Source organism: Mus pahari, chromosome 9, assembly GCF_900095145.1.
Source record: "Mus pahari chromosome 9, PAHARI_EIJ_v1.1, whole genome shotgun sequence".
Classification (NCBI taxonomy): domain Eukaryota; kingdom Metazoa; phylum Chordata; class Mammalia; order Rodentia; family Muridae; genus Mus; species Mus pahari.
The window spans coordinates 34,932,706-34,956,935 of record NC_034598.1 but is presented as its reverse complement, the minus strand read 5'-3'; the positions used below and the strand labels follow the sequence as shown (position 1 = coordinate 34,956,935).

The 24,230-nt window shown below is 44.5% G+C and overlaps 1 protein-coding gene across 21 annotated transcripts in view; it reads right to left on the bottom strand.

The window, feature by feature from the left end:
* The window catches only part of Ank3 (ankyrin 3), a 484,298-nt gene that overhangs the window by 138,899 nt on the left and 321,169 nt on the right, over nt 1-24,230 (bottom strand). For all 21 annotated transcript variants that reach the window (XM_021205641.2, XM_021205642.2, XM_021205643.2 and 18 more), the window contains 8 exons: nt 20,183-20,281; nt 16,514-16,711; nt 12,230-12,328; nt 9,531-9,629; nt 8,135-8,233; nt 5,630-5,827; nt 3,646-3,744; nt 3,237-3,335 (listed from right to left, as the gene is read on the bottom strand). In XM_021205641.2, the coding sequence (XP_021061300.1) occupies nt 3,237-3,335; nt 3,646-3,744; nt 5,630-5,827; nt 8,135-8,233; nt 9,531-9,629; nt 12,230-12,328; nt 16,514-16,711; nt 20,183-20,281 (990 nt within the window). The remainder of the gene's footprint in view (nt 1-3,236; nt 3,336-3,645; nt 3,745-5,629; nt 5,828-8,134; nt 8,234-9,530; nt 9,630-12,229; nt 12,329-16,513; nt 16,712-20,182; nt 20,282-24,230) is intronic.

Here is a 24,230-nt window from a genome sequence, read left to right as displayed (position 1 = left end):
GGGAGGGGGGGGGGAGAGAGAGAGAGAGAGAGAGAGAGAGAGAGAGAGAGAGAGAGAGAGAGAGAGACTGAGACTGACTGGCCGGCCATGTGAGTTTTTGAAACCTCAAAGCCAGTGACACACCCCCTCCAACAAGGCCACACCTCCCAAATCTTCCCCAAACAGTTCTACCAATGAGCAGCCAAACATTCAAATATGTGAGCCTATGGAACCATTCTCAATCTACCACAGATATTAACATGCAACAAAGTAAAAGTAGATGGATATTAAATTCCACCACCATTTAGTGAAACACACACAACCAACTTTTCCTACTGAAAAGTGGTTTTAAAGGTTGATAACCAGCACATGATGTCAGCCATAGAGTGGCCACCCCGTCACCCCTCACCCCCAGAAAGCCCCCATCTTCCTCAGCTGAAAGCTGTGTCCATTAACCCAGCTCTCCACCCCTAGCCATTTCTGATGCCATCCTTCTAAGTGGGTAGTGCATGTTCTTCTGTGACTGGCTGCTTACAGCCAGCACACAGCCTTACGCATCCTCTCTGCAGGCGTGTGTCAGACTCTCTCTCCTTAACGTGCAATGTGACAGGCACGGAAAGACGGGTATCACACATTCACTCTCTCTCACATGCTCAACTACTGGTGGGGGAGGAAGATGGGGAAAGTGATCCGTAGGAAGGGGATGGAGGATGAGGAAGAGTCATGGGTAAGTGACTAGCCAAAGTTCTTCTCTAGATGTATAGAAACTTCACAGTTGTTGAAAACACAGGCCTGAACCTCTAGGACAGAGTCCATAGCCTGAATCAGGCCACACCCCTGTGCAGCTCTCTCTAGGTCAGAGAGCTAAAAAGGCCTTTCTGCTTTGGACTAACTGCAGCCTCCTCTGGATTTATGGCCATACCAGGTACCTGGGTCCTCTCTGCTCCTTGTCATTATACGCTGTGCTGATCTAGAGAACATGATGTAAAGCTTCCTGCTGTCCCTAAAAGGTAATAAAAAGGCAGGTCTTTCCTTTGTTCTTGGGATTGGAGATTTGCTGGGGAAACTGACCTGAAGAAGCTCCTCTGGCCTCCCCCTATCGCGCACATATTTGAATGTTGGGCTGCTCATTGGTTGAACCGGTTGGGGAAGATTTGGGAGGCGTGGCCTTGTAGGAGGAGGTGTGTCACTGGGAGGTGGGCTTACTTGCTCTATGCCTTAAGTTTCTTTTCTTCTAAAGCTGTTGTTTGTTTTTGACTAAGGATGGAGTTGTGTGAGGAGAATTATGAGTGGCTCTAAGAAAACTCTAAGAAAACAAGAGAGGAGTCTTGCGACCTCAGTTTCTTCAGAAACAGAATTGTTCTTGGAATGTGCTTTTGTGCCCCTCCCAGGTATAGTAGATCGGAGTTAATAAGTCAGATTATTCATTAAAAGTGGTTATTGTTATTTCTTTCTAAGTTGCTATGGAAAAATGTGGTTTTGCCATATGATGCTTATCCACCATGGGCAACTTATCCTTGTGATTGGAGACTTGATTCATGTGACTCTTAACCCTCAGAATATAAATTGTCTGATGCTCTGAATAAAACTGGCTATTATATGAGACTTCAGTCTGCCTTATTTTTAAACTCCACTCTCTAAGGTACACACTGCCAATTCTATCAAGAAAAAGTTGGGTTTTTGTTTGTTCTGGTTTTTTTTTTTAATTTTTAATTTTGCAAAGGTATAACTAAGAAAGCTTTCTTTACAGGTGAGCCAATGCCAAAGTTGATACTCTGGGGAAAAGTATTTAGAATTTAATTTTTGAGCAGATTTCACTGTGTAGTGCAAATGACTTAAACATTTGGCTAGGAGATTCTGAGGATAAGCCTGAACCTGTGGGAGAAGAGCGGGAATATCAGGTACAGACACTGGATGCCAAACCTATGGTTCTGGAGTCTTCATGCTGGGAGGAGAGAACCAACTTCTGCAAAATTTCTTCTGACCCCCACATGTACACAAACAAATCAACAACAACAACAACAGATCTCACTACAACAACGGCAACATCTTCTCTAACGGAGGAAGTGCGCAGAACATTCTCTCTTACAGTACCGCTACCTAGAACAGGCCAGGCTCATTGACCTGCGATGTGATGAACTTGACACAACCCTGAAGAACACTCAAGGCACAGCTCAAAAGTATTAGGGACACCAAAGAATCCTTGAACCAATAAAACACATTAAAAGAATCAGATAAAAACGTTTAGATTCTGGTTTGTACTGGTTTGGTGTCGTGTCACAGCCGCCCGCTCAGCAACCAGGTGTCCTTAAGGAGGCTGCATTGTGACATGCCAGGTCAGAATAGTGGGGTGACACGAGGGCTGAGTGCACTATACTTTGTGTTTATTTCTCAGAAATCTAACATGTCCACTGGTCAAAAATTCCCCAATAACAAGAATAACATAACAGTCCCCGTAACAGTAATAGAAACTCACCCAGGAAACTCTTTAGGTTGTTCTGTGGAATGCAAAGCTCCTGCAGGCAGTGTTTTTCTGAGGGAAATGCAATCAGTCTGTGCTTGTATAAATGTTGATAAGTCAGGACTTTTCTGCGTGTGTGTGCGCATGCTTGAATGCGTTATATATGCATGGACTGGTGTACGCATGCACATGAGTGTGTATGAATGCGCATAGTGTGTGTGTACGCATGCACATATGAGTATGTAGTCTCCAGGCTGATGTTGGATGTCTTCCTCAATTGCTTCTCCACTTTTATCTTTTGAGACAGGGCCTCTCACTGAATCTGCAGTTTAATGATTAGACTAGCCTGGCTTCCAGCATTCCCCAGCGATCCTTCTGCCTCTGTCTCCGCAGCGGATGTGTGCTTTTATACCTGACTTTTGGCATGAGCACTCGGGATCTGGCTCACACTTTACCAAACTCACATATCTCCTGGGTCTCACAAGTTAGAGCTTTCTATTTCCATAGGCCCCGTGGATGTTTTCAATCTGGCTGAGGAGTGTTTGAACTCTCTTTCTTCCCCAGGATGTCCCGGTGATCCCAAGGAAATCAACTGACAAATATGTATTTATTGAGCACCTACTACAGGGGGGGTGACTAAACACCGGAAGGCATATAGCTTTTGGGTCATTCTGTCTGTAACCTTTATAAGCCAGGTCTAAACAATGAGAACACTACACTATTAGCAAGAAGGGATGCTTGTATTGAGACAGATGCATGGTACACATTCAGTTCTTACGCTGTGAGTTACAAATACCTTCGCAGCGGCGTGGGGTGAGGCTCCCTGGTCCAAAAGCAGAAGGGCCACTTTCTGATTATCGTAATGCGCTGCTACATGCAGTGGAGTTAGCCCGCTCTGAAAACACGTGCAGAGACAACAACCAGGGTCAAAAGTGTCTTAGTAGGAGATTCTTAGATTTAGGAAATGGGGTTAGACTGGGTACAACAGACAGTATTATTCACGTTCAGGTCCCATTGTATGTGAGCCAGCATATTCACCTGATCCCAAATAGTCTTCACCCTAGTGAGACTTCAGTATGGCTTAGATACCATCAGAGTGGCTGGGNGTGTGTGTGGGGGGGGGNGGGCTTGGGGGGAGTGGTATTAGCAAGTGCTGGTTTGTTATTGTGGAAGTGATCTGCTACAGGTGGCTGATGATGTCATACCTTCCCTGCGGCATCGGGAGACGCACTCTTCTGCAGCAGGAGACTTGCAACTTCAAGCTTCCCATACTTGGCCGCCACGTGCAGAGGGGTGAATCCCTTCTGAAGAGGGAAATGTAAAAACATCATGAATGGAAGTTACCCAGGGCAGGGCTTCTAAGGGTGGATGGCTTATTCTACTGATGAAGATGAGTTACACGCATGTGTAAGTAAGGTCTAAGGTAACGCATAACAGCTGAAGACTTTTCTAGTCTTACGGGCTATGCAGTCTCTATCTACCAATAGGTGTCTCATGGTAGCTGGGACTGTGGCTTAACACAGTTGTAGACCACAGGGTTGTATCACAGTGCAAAAATGTCTAACATGTCGCCTGCGAGCCCATTGCAGGCCTGTGGCGGTGTGCTTCGGAAACCCCTCTGTGAGCTCATATCAGCAGAGGTCACGTGCCTTTCCCCTTTCCTCTCCTTCACCACAGATGCACACAATGTCTTGAGGCACACTCCTGCCTCCAGGAACAGTCTGAGGTTCTTTCATCTTCGCTCCCTGAGGTGAACTGAGGAATGACACATGTAAGACTTGGATGCTTAGAGTTCCTGGCTGTTCTCCCATGATTCCAGAGCCTGTAAGGATCTGGGTATCAACAAGTCAGTCAGCACACAACATTAGGGAGGGTCCCAAGCTTTCATCAGAGACTGGGGCAGGACCAACACATAGTACCTCAAAAGACTACTGCCAACTAGTGCCAGTAGGCAGCTAAGATGGAGAAGGGCTTAGGGGTACCCTGTGATCCCCATCACCCATGATTCTGTCTCACGTTCTAAATGATATCCAGAAACTTATAACTCGATTCTCCTAAACAGCCCAATGAATCATGGGAGATGAAGTTTGGGGTGGTCACTTTATTCAGAGCTTTTTTTTTTCCCTGTAAGTATGTGTGGTGGTTTGAATATGCTTGGCCCAGGGAGTGGCACTATTGGGAGGTGTGGCCTTGTTGGAGTAGGTGTGGTATTGTTGGAGGAAGTTTGTCACCGTGAGAGTGGGCTTTGAGACCCTCTTCATTGCTGGCTGGAAACCAGTCATCTCATGGCTGCCTGCTGATCAAGGTGGAGAATTTTCAGCTCCTCCAGTGCTGTGCCTGCCCTGATGCTGCCACGCTTCCCGCCATGAGGATAATGGACTGAACCTCTGAACCTGTAAGCCAGCCCCAATTAAATGTTGTCCTTTGTAAGCGTTGTGCTGGTCATGGTATCTCTTAGTCCTTCTTATCCATAGCCAGAAAAGAGATTACAGTACCCAATATTCTCTTCTCAGGACATGCCATAGGCCAATCTGTCGTGCTATTATACTTGTTATGTTCATGGAGTTCTTATAAAATTAGATAAAACAAACAAGCAAACAAACAAACCAATTATGCATTCTGTGTGCACATTACAGCCACAAGAGGATATTATTTGAAGACATCAGATGAATTAATCAAACCATAGGTCAACCAACTATCACAAAGGAAATCAGCAGGTTTATTTGAAACTGCTACTTATGTCTCTCAAGTAATTAAAAGAAATTCTCAGGCTGGAGAGATGGCTCAGGTTAAGAGCACCGATTGCTCTTCCAGAGGTCCTCAGTTCAATTCCCAGCAACCACATGGTGGCTCACAACCATCTGTAATGGGATATGATGCCTTCTTCTGGTGTGTCTGAGGACAACTACAGTGTGTTCACATACATAAGATAAATAAATCTTAAAAAAAAAACCCTCTAATTCTCGATGTCATCAAGATATCCTAAGAAGATGACATATTGAGAAACTTAAGACCAAAAGAAAATTCCTCAAGTACAAATAGCTACTTCCCTGCCAATTAAGACTTCGCTGGCCAGGGCCATGACTAGCCTGGAGGCCTCCTGTAGATCTAGAACCAGAGACTCTTAACCCATCATCATTGTGTGGGAGACTCTGAGCAGGGTGTGCTTTGGGAGCTGCATCTTTATACCTTTGTTGTTATGGATAAAGATGCTCCATGATCCAGAAGGAACGCAGCTACATCCTCATGCCCCTCTCTGGCCGCAAGGTGAAGAGGGGTGTACCCAGAAGTTGTTGCTGCATTGGGGGACGCTCCTTGCTGTAACAGTTGTTGCACTATGTCAGCTTTCCCGAGTCGGGCTGAGATGTGGAGTGGAGTCTGGTCATCCTAGATGCAAGGTAAAAACACAAGGCTTGTGAGCTCGCAAAGGGACGGTGCCATACGAGAAATGCAGCGGATGTTAACGGCCCAAGTCAGAGATGTGTGCAACTCTTATTCAATTTGTGTAAGAGTGTGTAAGGCAGTTCTACCTGAATCTTTTCTCTTCACCACCTGCCACAGAGCATCACTTGTAATCTATAGACTTTGGGGGGGGGGGACAGAGGGGATGAGAACTAATCTCAATAAAATTCATGCCTAGGAGTTATATTTATGTCCACAAGCCAACCCGACATGACTTTATTGCTTTATTGCTCTATGAGTGCCACATTTTCCCACAGTCAAAAGCTAGGGAGGACAGAATAGGGCCATGCAGGGGTCCTGCCTTCGGAGTTTGTCAAGCTGTGCATCCTGGCAGCCAGGGCTGCAATGGCCACAACACAGGGATAACTTATTACAGTTTCACCCAAAGGCATGAAGCTCACCCTGAATCCTGCATGTGAGGGAGCTTGAGACAACTGGAAGGGCCACTCTTTCCTAATCTGACCAGATAGGTGCCCCCAAAATGCCCCCATGTCATTCCACCAAGTGAAATACCCACAAAGGACTAGAGAGATGGCTCAGTGGCTAAGAGCACTGATTGCTCTTCCAGAGGTCCTGAGTTCAATTCCCAGCAACCACATGGTGGCTCACAACCATCTGTAATGTGCATCTGATGCTGCCTTCTGGTATGTCTGAAGGCAGCGACAGTATACCTACATACATGAAACAAATAAATCTTAAAGAAAAAAGAAATACCTACGAAAATGTGTCAGTGTCTTTAAACACCCCTGATAGGAGAGGCAGAGAGGAGGGTAGATCAGAATATGGGTATTTCTTTGCATGAAGGTTGAGATCAAGGCCAAAGAGGCTACACCACCAATAGGAAGCATCCGGGGAGTGTTGGGGATGGGCTGTGAGGTGTCCCTTCCAGGCTCATGTGTTTGGGCACTTGCTCCTTGGCTGGTGCACTGTCTGGACTGTCTGGGAAGGTTGTGGAACCCTTAGGAACTAGAGCCTCACAGGTTTGGGGAGTGGGCAGAGCACTGGTTTTTAAAATTACTGTTTGAGTTTCTGACTTCACAAATACTCATTAGCTGAATTTTGGCTCAATTGGGCAAGGATTCCTAATGGTTTCTGAAATGGCCCTCAACATTTTATGTGTGTGTGTGTGTGTGTGTGTGTGTGTGTGTGCGTGTGCGTGTGTGTGTGTGTGTGTGTATGTGTGTGTGTTATGTGTATATACACACAACGCATGCACATATATACAGTCATATATGTATATATATTTATGCAAAGTAGCAGTCTCGACATTGACAATTGTGAGATCAAAGTATGGATGAACTCTGAAAAACTGAAGGAGTGCTACTTCCTAGACTGTCAACTATTCAGCCAAGATTTCATCCTTTATGAAAACTTAAATGGACACATCCCTCATTAGCATATAGAGTTGCTTTCACTCTCAATGAATGGCAAAGTTCTACGTATGTCACAGAGAAATGCTAGATGTCACTCAGTTGCCCAAGAGTCAACTTCAGGCAGTCAGCTGAGGAGACCTCAGGCAGTGGGTCTCTCATATCTTACCTCCCTCAGGAAACTCAAAGTGTAAGTGCCATCTTCAGTATGGACTAGATACTCTGTAATCAGCACTCATGTGTGTGAGGGCTCTTATGAACCTCTCTGGTCCTTCCACTTTACTAAGTTAGAGGCATAGCTGAGATCTAGACCACGGACTTCGAGCGACACTTTGGGATCCCCCTACAGCTACCACTGAAGGAAAATCAATGACTTAAGACATTACTCAGCCAGGCTGGGGTGGCAGCTCAGTGTTCCAAATGTTTGGACTTCTGTTATGAGCCAGTCTGTCCAATCTGGGGCGTTCTGGCTTCGTATTTTATAGAAGGGAAAGAAAACCATATCCTTTTGAGGCTGTGCAAGGTGACAGACATATAAGTTAACCCCAAATACGGACTCATATTTATAGGCTGCAATTGTTCTAGAAATTTCCCCCTGGACTTGCCTGGATCTGGTTTCTAACCTGTTTGGGCCTCACAATGTGCCCAGGGCAGTTCCTCATTGTATGTAGCTGTGTTCCAACAGCTGAGTGGCTATGAAGCAGAATATGTTTATATGATTATTGGGTGGAGACCTTCATCCCTGGAAGGTCTGATTAATAAAACCCTGCTTTTGAGAGGCAGTGGTCATTCACCTCAAGGTTTGCTGAACCCCAGACTTCCACCTCAGTTGCAGTTTTAAGGTCCCACGTCATGCCCTTACCTTAGCTTTTGCTTCTACCTGAGCTCCATCTTGGACCAGATACCGCACCACTTCCGCTTGCCCGGATCGAGCTGCCATATGCAATGCCGTCTCTCCTCTCTGGGGAAAGTACGAAAAAGTCAATTAACAGCAACTCTCAAGACAACTAGCATGCTTCGTTGGCATGAAGTTATAGTGATTGTTTTTTGTTTGTTTGTTTGTTTTAACAAAAAATAGTGCCCTGAGTAACTCCTTGCTGGAAATATAGGAAAATAACCACATAAAAATGTTCCCAGGAACCTGACCCAGGGTGACAAGGACACAGTGTAACCTCACTGGTGTCTGATGTGGCTCACCTGCAGTAACCTCAATAGATCAGATCCCATTTCTTGGTACCATCATGAGGGGCAATTTCCCCCCTTTATCCTTTCGCCCAATAGTCTCTAACTCAGATCATTCATTCATTCATTCATTCACTCACTCACAAGAATGCCAACATAACAGAGTATACAATGAAATATATACGTAATAAAAACCAAATACACTTGCTCCCACGAGCAAAATCCATGTGGAAGTAACTTTTATAAAATAAGCTTTGCCCAATAAGCCATCCATCTGAATGGATGGAGAGGACAGTGGCCTTGCATGCCTTGTGCTTCCTGGAAAGAACCTGAGGTTGCTCTTTGCTTTATTATACACTGTTTCTTAATGAAGGAAAGTAACATCTGTTTTAACCCTACACAAGTGGATGTGCAAGACCACACGGTACACCTTCTCAGTGATTAATACTGCCTGTCTTCGCTTCTTTATTGGCCGTGAGTTAAACCAGCAGTCTTACCCTTGTGGTCCATTGGGCTGAAAAGATGATGCCAAATTTGAAACACTGTAAAACAATGTTGCATGGCACAGGATGCTCAGGGTGAGCAGCTACTGCTCAGGTAATTATGCTAAACCATCTCCTACGTAGATTTGATGACACACTCAGCTTGGGGGAAATACTGTCTGGTGACCTGCTCACTTAGATGTCCATGATTTTGCTACAACATGGCAGAACACTCTTAAAGAGGATGCCTTCAGAGGCATCTCACTCTGTAGACCAGGCTGTCCTGGAACTCAGAAATCCACCTGCCTCTTCCTCCCAAGTGCTGGGATTTAAGGCATGCACCACCACTGCCAGGCGTGTTTCTTAAATCTTAATTTTTAGACAACTGTATACTAACGGGATCTTGCCTTCAAAGTGAAGGAAACCAGAGATGTTCTCATGATCTGTATCTGAAATACCAAACTCCGTATCGGAAGTAATAAAATTACATAGCAATCAGCTTATTTATAGTAAGTATGTAAATGCAGGAAAGCCACTTTTCCCAACATCTTAAAAACCCACAACGGATCTTCTTTGCTAAGGCTACTTACTTACCACGTTGGTAGTGTTTGGGGAGGCTCCATGATGCATTAGCTGTGACACGATATTTACATGTCCCATGAAGGCAGCAACATGGATTGGGGTAAGGCCCGACTAAAGGGGAAGAAAGAAAATGCTAGTTATTGACTTATGACCCAAGAGACTTGATTATTTATTTGCTAGACTGTCTGCCTGCTTCCAGCCATCTACTTGTATATCTACCTACATGTCCATGCTCCATCCATCTATCCATCCTTCCATCCATCTATTCACCCATCCTCCCATCCACTCATCTACCCATCCATCCATCCATCTTAACTAGCTCAGGGGTCAAATGAGAAGACATCAAGATTATATCATTATATCACAGATTCTATGAGGTGACTATATCAACACAACTGTCACTTCCTTAAAGTAAGACCCGTGATTATGAAAGACTTAATGTCACTTTATTAAGGAAAGTAACATTTATTTTATATTTTTGATAGAAATTTAAGAAAAAGTTGGGAGGGAAATAAAGTTTATTTTCCCCTTGCTAGGGAACTTTTCTTGTGTTCATGTGTGTGTTTGTATGTGGGACACAGTGCTAACACACACTTTAGTAAAGTGTTGGCTACTAATTCAAACACTATGCTGGACTTGGAATGCCCATGAGCTTTGAATAAATGGACCCCATGATACATGAAGTAGCCAACGCAAACCATCCCTCTAATGAAGGAAAAAAAGGGGGTCTAGGCATTCCAGTCATCCAATTTGTTAACCTACAAGCACTGTAAATGAATGCAATGCATTTAATGCATATTGAGAACAAGAGCATGCTTGCTTTGAACATGTACATGTGCACAGCCCCTTCCCTGAACACTGTATCTGTGTGAAGCAGGACCGAGTGATTCAAGGCTATTTTATACTGAATATGTTTATGGATGACAGGTATAAATAGAGACGCCAAGCAGAGAATTTAAAATCTTAGGAATTACGTGAAGGAGTTTACGTCCTTGTGCTCCTCATATAACTTTGTTCTATTTTTTTTGAAGATTTATTTTATGTATATGAATACACTATCACTATCTTAAGACACACTGGAAGAGGGCATGGGATCCCACCTCTCTGGACCATCATTTTAATGTTCAGAATTTAATTACTGTACAACATGAACCTGATAAAAATAATAGGAAGAGGAAAAAAATGACCTTTATCTTTAAAGAGAGAGAAGGGTGTCGTGAATCTCTATAGAAATTATATATACATACACACACACACACACACACACACACACACACACACACGAATGACAGGGCTAGTTCTGAAGGTCAATGGTAGAGTTTTGCCTAGCGTGGGTAAGGCTGCAGGTTCTCATATATATGAGAAAAAAATAAATGTTTACAACAGATATACTAATATGTACACATAGAATATATATATTCTATATACACACATATATGTATTCTATATATATGTGTATATATTATATATGATATATATGTGTACACACACACACGCAAACACACACACACACACACACACACACACACACACACACACAAGACACATTCTATCCGTAAAGTAAAGTATATGCTGAAAGAAGAAAAAGTATGCCTGCCAACTGCCCAATAATAAAGACAAATGAAGCAGGACAGGGAACTTTGTATTTTGGTTTGTCATCTTTTTCCAGCAACAGGAGAGCCAGGAGTCAGGGAACTGCCCTCCCAAGGCCTCAGGGAGCTGGAGTCTGGCAGAGGCTTCTCAACACTGAGAAGCATCTCTGAACACTTAAACAACTTCAATCCAACCTGTCTCTGAGTTCATTCTGACCCCTGAAGCGTTTTCCTGCGCTGAGCTAAAATCACTGCTCTGTACGAGAAACACCAGGGCACCTCACAGGCAGGCGTGAGTCTCCTGAAACGCCCTTTCTCTGGTCTTTCGAACCACTGTGCGCTGAGATTTTAGAAGCATTTCAAGGCGAGGTAAACATGCCACATACAAGCAATAGGAGCTTGTGTGTCCAGCATCAAGCATTCAACAAGACTTCCTGTACTGTGGGTGTGTGAGGACAGGAAGCCTTGGTCTGTGGGTTCTGGGGTCACAGGGGAGTCACGGGGTCATGGGTATGATGACTGGATATTAGCATGGATAGAAATATGCTCATGACTGACCCATGGAGAGCACCCAGGGCAGATTTCCCGGGAGAGGTGTTCCAGACATACAGGCCCAGCTTGGCAAATGAATGACACACACACCTGCTCTAGGAGAAGAGCCAAGGCTCCAATTTGCAGAGAGAGAGAGTTCCTGGAGTTGGGAAGGCAGAGAGGTGGATTGGGGTGGGGCAGTTCTGGGGCGGGCAACCCAGGCCTGTTTGCTATGTGGAGACCCAGCACTGACGCACAATGATGGATTCTCTCAGTGGGTTCAGAGGAGATGCACACAGGACTTCCCTGCTCCTAACTGTAACACTCCCATACTTCATTCACTGGACCGGTCCACACAGAACAGTCCTTACTCTCTCTTAGCACAGGAACACGTTTCTCAGTCTTTCGGCCAGCCACCTGCCGCCAAGTGTGGGTTGTTTGGTAGCACAACCCCTACCCAGGAGATGGCAGTATGCCAACGAGATGCCCCTTAGGAGACAAGCGGGCCTATAGCTGCTTCCCTAGACGGAAACCCACAGCTGCCGAAGCTATACTCTCTGGTCCCCCGAGTCCCGAAAGCGCTCTCACCTCGGTTACGGCTTGAATAGATGCACCGTGCTTCAGAAGGAGTTCCATTACTCGGATGCGGTTCTTTTTGCAGGCGATATGGAGAGGGGTGAAGCCGTTCTGGAAGGGACAAACACGTGTACCTGCTTAACTTCAACCCACGGAGTCCATTCCTACTGTGCACAGGGAAAGCCATCTAGTACAATACAGCGGCTGTGCGGACCTCAGAACCAAAGTGGTTAGACACATGGCTTTCCTTTCCTGGATGGACAGGAGTCTGGATTGGCTCCTAGCAAGGTTCCCAGGTTGTAAGTTCCTTGTAGGGAAAGGTAAAGTGTGTATACACTTCTTTACTTTATTTTAGAGTTCATTGTTCCAAATAATTTTTTTAAAATCATTTTGATTTTTGACTCAGCGTCTCATGTGAAGTCCAGCTGGACTCAGCCTTGTGGCTTCTGATTTTTTCTTTTCTTTTCTTTTCTTTTCTTTTCTTTTCTTTTCTTTTCTTTTCTTCTCTCTCTCTCTCTCTCTTTTTTTTTTTTTTTTTTTTTTTTTTGGTTTTTCGAGGCAGGGTTTCTCTGTACAGCCCTGGCTGTCCTGGAACTCACTTTGTAGACCAGGCTGGCCTCGAACTCAGAAATTCACCTGCCTCTGCCTCCCAAGTGCTGGGATTAAAGGTGTGTGCCACCACCGCCCGGCTTTTTTTTTTTTTAAAGTTATTATTATTACTTCACACATTTACTATTTATTTTATGTATATGAGTATATTGTAGTTGTCTTAAGAGGGCATCGGATCCCATTACAGATGGTTGTGAGTTACCATGTGGTTGCTGGGAATTGAACTCAGGACCTCTGGAAGAGCAGTCAATGCTCTTAACCACAGAGCCATCTCTCCAGCCCTGAAGTCATTATTTTATATGTATGGATGCTACATGTATGTCTGCCCACGAGGTGTACACACTGCTCTGTGGAAGTTGGATCCTCAGGAACTGGAGTCACAACAGTTGTAAGCTGCAGTGCGGTGTCAGCTTAGGACAGTAGCCTTGGGAAGAGGGAGATAGAGCAGTTTTGGCAGGGAGGGTGCCAAACAGCCCTGGGAAGGAGGGGGCAACTCGGATCTCAACAAAGAACTATATGGCTCTCAGATGCAGGCTGTTAAAAAGTCCTGGTTTTTCTCAGCCTGGTCTCCAACAGTGCGGGTGCTGGGAATTGAACCGGGGGCCCCTAAGAGAGCAGCCAGCGTTCTTAACTACTGAACCATGCCTCCAGCCCTCCTACTTTTGCCTTTGGATGGTCTGGACTGGAGGCGTGTGCCACTGCCCTAGCTGATGTCCTTTGTCTTGCCTTTGGGGGTGTCTCTAAGTGCTTGTGCCACCACTAACTGCCTGACCCCACTCTAGCCAGTTGGTCCTTCATATTGTCCTTGATTGACTTACTATGATGCAAGTGTGTGTGCAAAGTTTCAAACCCCAGCACAAGCAGCTAAGGTGCCTATTTAACATATCAAAGTGGACCTGGCCTCCAGGTTCTCCCAGCATCCTTCAGTCCCTTCCTGTTTCAGGGTAAGGCTGGCACACCCTGCCCTCTACCCTGAACTCTCCAGCCCAGGGACTGGCTGCTCTTCCCTCAGAGGCTCCTCCCTGTATAATCCTCTCTCCCTCCCCCTCCCCCACTTTGCACCTTTGTCTTCCTGGCTGTTGTACTTGGCTTCCCTTTCTCCTTCCCCCTCTCCCACATGGTGGCCAGGGTCATGACCACTCAAGACTCCCAGACGAGTCTGCCTCGATGTCTCCCTTTTATCTATAATAAACTTTCTCCTCCACCATCCCTAGGAGCGGTCATTGTCCTTGCCTCTCCTTTTTATTTCTTTTATTTCATTCAAAGCACCCACTCTCTTCCTGCCTCTGGACAACTCTGGACAAGAAACACAGCCTTATAAAGCACCGCTGTAAACTCAGAACATCAGACTCCTAAATCTGGAGAGGACGCATTTGTCTCCGAGAGAGGTATTAGTGTCCTGCCTTGTACCTGGGTTCCCAGGCACTTAGCTTGAGCCTTCTGAGCCTTCTGAGACTCAAGTAAGGGTAGTAAGGGACGAGAGAGTGTTCACTGAGTAGTAAGGAACACGAGTGTTCCTTTCTGTTCCTCTATGTGTTGAATTAAGGAGCTCACTTCAAATACAGCTGGGAAAAACACCAGCATCAAGTTTGTCCGCATGGTCAACCATTGCCAGGGCCTGCTCAGACTTGTCCCCTGTGTGACAGGACATTTGTATTTACAAGCCCCGGAGAGTTGCCTTTCTTATGCTGCCTTAAGACTCAAGCTCGCAGCAGCAGAGGAACAGTGGTGTTGCAAGGCCTTTAATCCCAGCAGAGGCAAGTGGATCTCTGTGTTTGAAGCCAGCCGTGGTCTACACAGTGAATTCCAGGAGAGCCGGGATTATTCAGAGAGACCCTATCTCAAAGAAGCAAAAGCGAAAACCAAACCAAAAGGCTCGAGCATGGGCATACTCTAAGGACACAGGATCTCAGGTGACTCAACGGTGTGCAGCTCACTTGCTCAAAGGTTTAATCTCGTAAAAGAATCGGTGTTTAAACAAATTACCCAGCAAACCATTCTCTGTCCAACAGCTGAGACTGGGCCGCCTGTTTCAGCTGTCAGCAGGAACCTGTACAAACACGGAGGTTCACCATACAAAGCTACAGCAGGTACCTCTGGGCAGGTTCCAGGGACTCTTTTGTATCTTTTCTTTTCTTTTCTTTTCTTTTCTTTTCTTTTCTTTTCTTTTCTTTTCTTTTCTTTTCTTTTCTTTCTTTCTTTCTTTCTCTTTTCTTTTTTTTTCCTTCTTTCTTTTTCTTTTTTTGGCTATAATCCATCCCAGGGTAACTGTCTACAGTGTCCTTCTGTTGGGAAAGCTTGAGTCATAGGAAAATGAAAGCTAAGCCCACGTCCTGCTTTAGGTCCTTATTTTTTTTTTTTTTTCTCCTATGGAAAAAGAGTGACTCATGGTCATTCAGAGGTCCCCTCCCTTCTCAGAAGGCAGAGGTTTCTGACACACTGGGCAGGCCAGCAGCTCCTAAAATCCTTTTTTGGTAGAAGCTGTTGGGTTTCCAAAGACCAAGGCACTGCCGGCTGTGTACTGAGTACCAAGCTTGTTTCTCTCCACTGAATTCCAGGCCCCCCTGAGGCAGAGGCACAGAGGTTCTGAAGGCAGGGTCACAAGGCAGCATTTGAGGGAAGCAGAATCCTGCCAGGAAGGCTTGGCTGGGGTCAAACTGTACCTCAAACTCACTGGTCAAGCAACGTCTTCCCCGGAACTGGGCATTTTTGTTCTTTCTCTGAGTGAGTGCCAGGGTTTAGTCTGAATGAAATATCAACACTTTACTAAGGATTATTTATTTTAACCTTACTAAGGATTATTTACTTTAACAATAGCAAGCATTGTCTTATTGAAAAACAAAACAAAGGTTAACATCATTTAAGCTCACAAATTCTTGGACAAATATTATTATTATTATTAAGATAGGATCTCACTGTGTAGCTCTGGCTAGCCTGGGACTTGTTATTAGGCCTGGCTGGCCTCAAACACAGAGCTCTCCTGCTTTTGCCATTTTGCCCAGGTGTCTGTTTATATGTGTGTATGTATATATGTATGTATGTATACATGCATACATGTATACATATACATGTATATATGTGTAGTGTACATATATGTATATGTACATATGTACATACCATACACACATACATATATACATACATACACACATACTTACATTATCATTATTTTTATCTGAAAGTCTCCTCTGTAGATCAGGCTGGTTTTGAACTCACAGTAATCCTCCTGAATCAGCCTTACAAGGGCTAGGATAACAGGTTTAAGCTGTCGTGTCTAGTTTGCTTCAAGATTCTACACGCCAGAAAGAAAACAACAAAACCCCTCAAATGTCTAACCCTCAAATGTCTAAGCGGAGGAATCGGCACACTGCCGCTGTGGGGTGAGGGAAGCTGGTAGGTCGGTCATTTTTACAACCATTTAATGTCAGGCTCTCTCTCCGGTAAGAGGAAGCCGAGTGGGGCCCTGAAGAACAAGCCATTGTGCACTGTCAGCTTTATTCCCACCAGCTTTATTCCAGACCAGGGGCTTTGTCTACTCCCAAGGAGGTTTGGAAAGAGTAACAAAGTATAGTGATTCAACGGCCACTCTGTCTTTGTCTCTGGAAGAGCAACCCCCTCCACACGCAACCACGCATCATGTGCCGCCGGCGGGAAGCTCGTTTGGGGTCGGACGGCAGGACTACTCACCAGGGCTTTGGCATTGGGGCTAGCTTTCTTATCCAGAAGAACCTTGGCAACTTTGTAATGGCCGCAGTGGGCGGCCACATGGAGGGCGGTCAGATAGTCGTTGGTGACGTCGTCCACAGGCACATTGTGCTGGAGAAGGAGTTGGACGCAGTTTAAATGGTCGCCTTGTGTGGCCATGTGCAGTGGCGACAGCCCATTCTGGAACACGGAAGGAGAAAAGGACTCATTGTTTTTTTTTTTTTTTTCTTTTTAGCACAAATGAGGAGACAAATACCAGAACAAACAGGAACATGTTAAAAACTCTGATGTTTCATTTGGAAATACCTTAGGTTTTTAAAAGACACTGACAATCCTTTTGAACGGCTCCTCCTGCTTTATAAAAGAAAACTTTTCTTTCTTGTGTCAAAGAAAACAAACAAACAGTCAAGGGTAGTTTCTTTCCCCAGTTTAAAACTTATATGGTTTGTACCAGGGGCCAGAAGTTACTATATTCTCAGTAGGATTTATCATTTAAAAATACAAGAAAAAAAAAAAAAAGTGAGAGCCAATTCCTAATCACGGTTGCTGGGTTTTGCTCTTGCAGATGACCAGGAAAGTACCGAGCTCCTTGTACAAGACTAGCCAGTGGCAGGGAAACCTTCGTCCACTTCTAGAAGTCTGGCGCCCCCGTGTGTCAGAAAGTAAAAGGAAGCCATTGACCATTGGCCCAGTGAAGAGACTGCAGCTTAAATCATCCTGGTATAATAATAGTCACAGGCAGCGTGAAGACACTGAGGATTTATTTCAAGATCTCAGAAAAGAAATGAATATAGGAGCCCTTAGGTAGGTTCCATCTCCAGCACTGAAGGGGAAATTATGTAGAATGGCAGTCGCCCTCAGTGGTTGGATATGTGAATCAAGGCCGAGCACGCTAACCTTAGTCCTTTCGAGCTTCCGTTAGGTGTGGAAGCAAAATGGGAGAGCCTGGAGAGTCTCAGCAGGCTCATTTACCACAGGGAGGTCTAAATTACCGATAGTATAATTTAGTACATTTAATAAGCCAAACAAGCTGTTTCCTCTATGTTAACAACAAATTCTGTTTTCAAAAATGTTGGACCGTGTGCCCAGGGGATCCAGGAACACCTGACTTCTCCAAGACCAGTTATTGCCCCTACATTTATTGCAGCGTGACAGGAAAAAAATTCTTAGACAAAGCAATATGAAATCACTTAGCCATCTCGCTACCACTGATGGCTACATATTTCAGATACCCGTGTTCCTTAAAGGCAAGAGATTTATGATAGTATTTTCCCATACTGCCTAGCAGAGAGTTCTTTCAGATTTAAAAAAAAAGAGGATATAAGTGTAATAAATATTGAGATGAATTTAAACACTTGGGCAGCCATTGGGGAATTGGGATGTTCCTGCCTCAAGCATTCTCCTCTATTACCCTGAACCAAAGTAGACACTACAGCTGTTGCCAAGGGCTGGGGCATTTCCCATCTGACGCTGCCCACCATAGGTGCCCCCTCACTCCCACCAAATCCTCCTTTGCATTATGTTTTCCTGTAGTCCTAGAGGAAGTGCAAAGTAAACAAATCTCAGAGAACACAGGACTTCTTGGAGCCTGCAAGTGGGAAATAGTGTCAAAAACAAAAAGAGGTTCTATCCTAATGAGACTTAACAATCAATTTGATATACTTTGAGTTGCCCGAGCAGAAATTCTCAACTGTAGGACTGTCCAAATCAGCTTAGCCTGAGGGCATGACTACAGGGGACTGTATTGATTGGCAACTGACGTAGGAAGGCCCAGCCCACTGTGGGTGGCACCATTCCCTAGGCAAGTGGACCTGAGTGGTATGAGGAAGCACATGGGCCTGAGATAGGAAGCAAGTGGGTGACCTAGAAGTGTAAGCCAAATAAACCTTTTCCTCTCCAAATGGCTTTTGGTCAGAATATTCTACCACAGCAGGAGAGTGGAAACTAGAACACTCATGAATCATGAATGATAATAATGTATGGCTGGAAAACTAAGTGTCACAGGGAACGACAGAGAGAATGAAGACGAAAAAAATCAAGTGACCCATGGAAAGGGCTTGCATTGCATATGGCGACTGAAGGATGGCTTTGGCAGTGATAGGCTTTCTTAGCACAGCAATATAAAAAAAAGGCTTAAGGGACCAGACAGATTGCCTTAAAGCCGGGCTTGCAACAATCTGTGACGTCTCTCTCAGTACATATTATCTAGTATCTTCAAAGGTGCTGTGTACTAATCTAAGGGCTTGGGCTGAACAAGAAAACGTTCTGACTTTCACTCTATCAAAGAAAGCCAGGTAGCAAGCATGTACCAACATCAGCAGAGAGGTTCTTTCTAAACAGTGTAAGGAGCACCGATGGGGAATGAACCCTGCCCAGATGATGCTGACTTAAAGACATGGTGAGCACAGGTAAGATAGACAGTCAGACAGGTCTCTTTGGTGGACCCAGGATGTGGTGGAGTTGGCAAAATGCTTGCCACACAACCTTCAGGACCTGAGTTTGATCCCCACATAAAAAGCCAGGCATGGCAGCACGTGCCTGTCAAGGCATTGTAAGGACAGATGAGAAGCTCCCTGGAGCTTGCTTGTTACCCAGCCTGGCTTCAGGGATAAGCTTCAGGCTCCTTGCGGGATCCTGTGCATATGCACACCTGTACGTGAACATGCTGAACGAGGTTTAACAACCAGCCCTCTGAAATGACAAAGCACTCAGTGCACCCCAGATCTCAACGTCTAGAGCATGTAGGCTCCTTGCTATGACCAATCTCAAGTTGCCCTTGTCACTGTTAAACATGGAAACAGGGAGAGAGAGATGCACGTTTAGTTTTGTGAGCTGACATGGGGATCCCCTAGACTGCTGGATTTGGAAAGAGCGGGCAAGCTTATCCTTCAGATCTTACACAGTGGTGGGGATGAATAAGCGGAGTTTTAATGTTTTAAATTGGTACAAACTGAGGGACCGGTGTATGAACAGGCAAATAATCTACCATTAAGCTGCACCTCCAGTCCCAATCTACGAACTCTCAAGAAATAAACTGGGGGTGGGGTGTAGAAAAAGGACTCAGAACCAAGCCAGAAAGTAGAGCTTTTTAGTCTCTTTAAAGCAGTAGTCGGCTGAGCCCTGAAAGTCTCATTGTGTAACATTAAATAGTAAGCATAATAGACCAAAATAACAAGTAAAAAAAATGCCTTTGAGGCAGAACACATCATCTGCAAAGGCTTCATAAAGCTAACCTTATTTTGCATGTGAGTGTGCTTGCATGTGTATGTGCATACTCGGGTGTGCAAGCACACATGCATGCATGCATGCAGATGCCTGGATGACAGTGGATATAGTCTGCCTCGATCACCTTCCACCTTATTCATTGAGAGAGGGTCTCTTGCCTCTTCTTACTGGTCCTGGCTCATTATAGGTGGACACTAGTTTTTACAGCTTTAGTGTGGGTGCTGGCGACTTGAAGCACAGTCCTTATGCCAACAGAGCAAGCCCTTATCCTCTGAGCCACCTCCCCAGTCCTGAAGCTTATTTTGGGCTCCCCTAAAGACGTGATGATCTCAGTTCCATTTAGCAGTGCTGGTGACTGTGCACTCCTCTTGTTCAAAAGACTCAGGTCTGAGCATGGTACCGATGTTCAGGGACTGAAGACCTTACCTTGGTTTTTGAAAGGATGGGGGCGGCTCTGTCAAGCAACATCTCTACCACCTGCTCGTGGCCACTTCTCGCCCCACAGTGCAACGGGGTCAGACCGTCCTGTGGAACAAAGGCGATATTGGAAGTCAGTACGTTTCGGAAACCAGTGTGTTGTTTATGTCCTGTCATGGTATTAAACCATGACATCCAGGATGCTGTGGGCATTCAAAGATTTGCTCATGAATTTCATGAAGTAAGTTTATATTTTAAAACTTGAAATTACATTTTTTTTTTTTGCAAATTTAAGCCCCAGAGTGGAGTCTCTGCCCCCCTGTGGCTGGGATTATAAGTGTAAAACATGTGCTTTCTGGGGGTTCTGGGGATTGGAGTCAGGTCCCCAAATCTACACAGCAGACACTCTGCCAACTGAGCTACCTCCTCAGACCTAAACCGTTAAAGAGGATTTATGAGAGGAATTGTATAGTGACCCTTCATCTTACATGTCTCTGCACCATACTCTCTGAATACATCTTCTTTGTGCTTGAGTGTGGACTGGTTAGCACATCACATCCTCTAGTGTGAGCATATATAAATTTAAGTTTAACATAGCTCTTCTGGTTTCTTGAGAACACAGACTCTGAGTATCAAAATAGATCTGATTTTTTAGGATGATTAATCCAACTGTTCAAACATGACCGATCAAAGTACAGAAACTGTATCAATAATTTTATGATTAATTTAATAATTGATTTGTTAAAAACCCTTTTAGGGAACTGGGTACCCTTACAGTGAGTTCCCTATCTGCTACTAAACAGGACTTTACTGGTAGAAGGAGACATACTCCGGACTATAAACACTATCTCTAATTTTTGCTTCTACAGATGTTAGTGGTAAGAAATCTTGTTTGCAGAGTAGACTGACTAGTAACAGCCACCATACAAGCTCTATGGATGCCGGGAATTTAAATACACTTCATATTTGAGCAAAATTTTCTTTCTAATGTTTCATTGGTTCTTTTTTTGTGTGTTTTTAGATTTAATTAATTAACTTAATTAATTAACTTTGTTTTTGTAATGAAAATTATTTTATTTATTTACTTATTTAATTTGTATTTATGTATCTGTGTGAGTGTATGCTGTGTGTATATAGGTGTCCTTGGAAGCCAGAAGAGGATGTCACATCTGCTGGAGCCAGAGTTACAGGAGAGATTATGAGCCTTCCAACATGTGTGCAAGGACCCAAACTTGTGTTCTTTGAAAAAGCAGCAAGCACTCTTTGCTGCCGAGCTATCCCTTTAGTGCCCCAAGTTCGTCATTCTCATCAGCAGCAATGGATGTGTGACCCGTTTTGACAACTCTTCTAGTAGGCAGGAGAATCTATTTTCCATCTATTAGGGTCACAAGCTCTCAAAAGGACGGCGATATTTTGCCTTCTTCCTTTCATTCCATCCCGCTCAGAGCTTGGCACCCCTGGACCCCGTGGTGACTTCCTCCAGGTCTCATAGACAAGGACCAGCTGCCGAGGGATAATTAAGAAAAGAGACTCAGCAGGGAGCCAGGTGAGCAGAAAGTCACTCAAAGCTGTCCAAGTGCTCACCAAACTCCTGGAGTTTTCACAGACTACTGACTTCTGTGCCCTCCAGTGGGAAGAGTCCTGCATATGATAAAACCTACCCTAAAGACAGTCCTGTCTACCAGTATACCAGTGTTTGATCCAGCATCCTGTATTCACTTTTGGGGCTGGGCAGAGCTGAGGAGTAAGGCTGAGGTGTCAGGCTGGTGACCCTGATGCATAAGCAAGCAGGCACAGTCATATGCGTGAATTACTACAGCCCGCAGGGGCATCAGTGCTCTTTAAAACTTCATTCCAGGCATGAACAGTACATGAGCCAACTGGAGCACCCTCCAGGAACTGTTAATTATCTATCCTCCCTTTCGTGCTGATATCAAGTGTTTGCTTTGTAAGTCAGAGCGATGCGGTCTTTCATGAGGAACACAAAGCAGAACACGGGAACCTCCAAACACACCAACAATCCAACAGCAACCCCAACAAACCCACCTCCAAACACACCCACAAAACAACAGCAACCCAAACAAACCCACCGACAAGTCCTGGTGTTTCCTAGCGACAAAACACCTGAGCATGTCTAAGGAGAAACAGAAGAGTGGGGACTCTGGCCTCACCTGCCTCCCCAAGGCAGTTCACGCACACACACACACACACACACACACACACACACACACACATATCACATATACACACATGTACCAAACACATACATACACACACACCACACACACCACAAGCACACACACATACACACACACCACACCTCACCACACACACATACACCATATACACTCATACATACACACACACCATACACATTTATACATACACATATACCATACACACCACACACACATCACATATCATATACCACACATACATACCACATGCACACACATGCATACACAAAACCACCCCACAAACACATACACAGATGCTCACCACACATACTCATACATACACACACCATATATACCATACACACATACCACACATACACCATATATATATATATATATATATATATATATATATATATATATACCACACATACACACCATACATACATTACACACTCACATATGCATACACATCACACCCCAAACATATACAGATACACAAACACACACACACAAATAGATAAACACACACATATACAAACACACCGAAAAATAGAGAGAGACTGAGAGGTGACAAAGAAAGAGAGAATGGATTTTGTGTAAGTCACAGTCCATCAATTATCCTTGACAGAAACAAGATATTGCTAATCTATTGTGGGTAACTGATAAACTAAGGAATGGAGGCCCTGCAGGAGCTACAATATATGTGATACCTTTGAGAAATGTTTATACATTTTTACAAATGACACACACACACACACCTCACGTACATACACACACACCTCACATACATGTACACATATATGAACACGCACATACACATCATACCCACTCCACACACATCACACATGTCACACACTACATACATGCTCCCCCCACATCACACACACATACCACAGACATACATAGACACACAACCACACACATACCTCACACACAAGTACACACATATATATACCCCTTTATCACACACATACATACACACCACATACATACTTCTCCCCCACATCACATACACACATACCACACACACACACATACACACCATACATATCCCTACATCACACACATACATACACACCACATACACCACATATACCCCCATATCACATATGCAACACACACACACACACACACACACACACACACACACACACACACACAGCCATTCAGTGACTGCTATCAGTGGATGAAAATGCCACTCCACAAGGAGACTCTACAATGCGTGTAGAAAGTTACAAGCTAGCACCCTGCAGATTGAGAAGCACTTCAGTTCTCCTTCATCCTGGGATGTTATCCTCATACCACCAGATCGACAAATGTGGCTCTCTTAGCCGAACACATGACTCACTACATGACCATGTGTGGCCACCTCAGCAGAACACACTACACACTACAAGCATCATGTGTGGCCACCTCAGCAAAATCAAATACAAGTACTGACTCTAAATAGTTTTAGGCATACTGCCCCAACTTGTGGACATTTTTTTTTCTGAGTCTACCTTTGAAACTAATTTTTGTTCTGAAAAGGAGGAGGGGGGAGGGGGAGGGAAGAGGGAGAAGAAGAAGAAGAAGAAGAAGAAGAAGAAGAAGAAGAAGAAGAAGAAGAAGAAGAAGAAGAAGAAGAAGAAGAAGAAGAAGAAGAAGAAGAAGAAGAAGAAGAAGAAGAAGAAGAAGAAGAAGAAGAAGAAGAAGAAGAAGAAGAAGAAGAAGAAATAATTTTAGGCATGGTCAAGTGTGATTTATCTCTATGTAGACCTTTCTCATCCCTATGTATATTTTTTTTCTCACACAATTTTATCCTCATAATTTTATCCTACATGGAAAATATTCTTCACCAAAAAAATGAAGACCCTAGGAAGGGCCAGAGAGATGGCCCA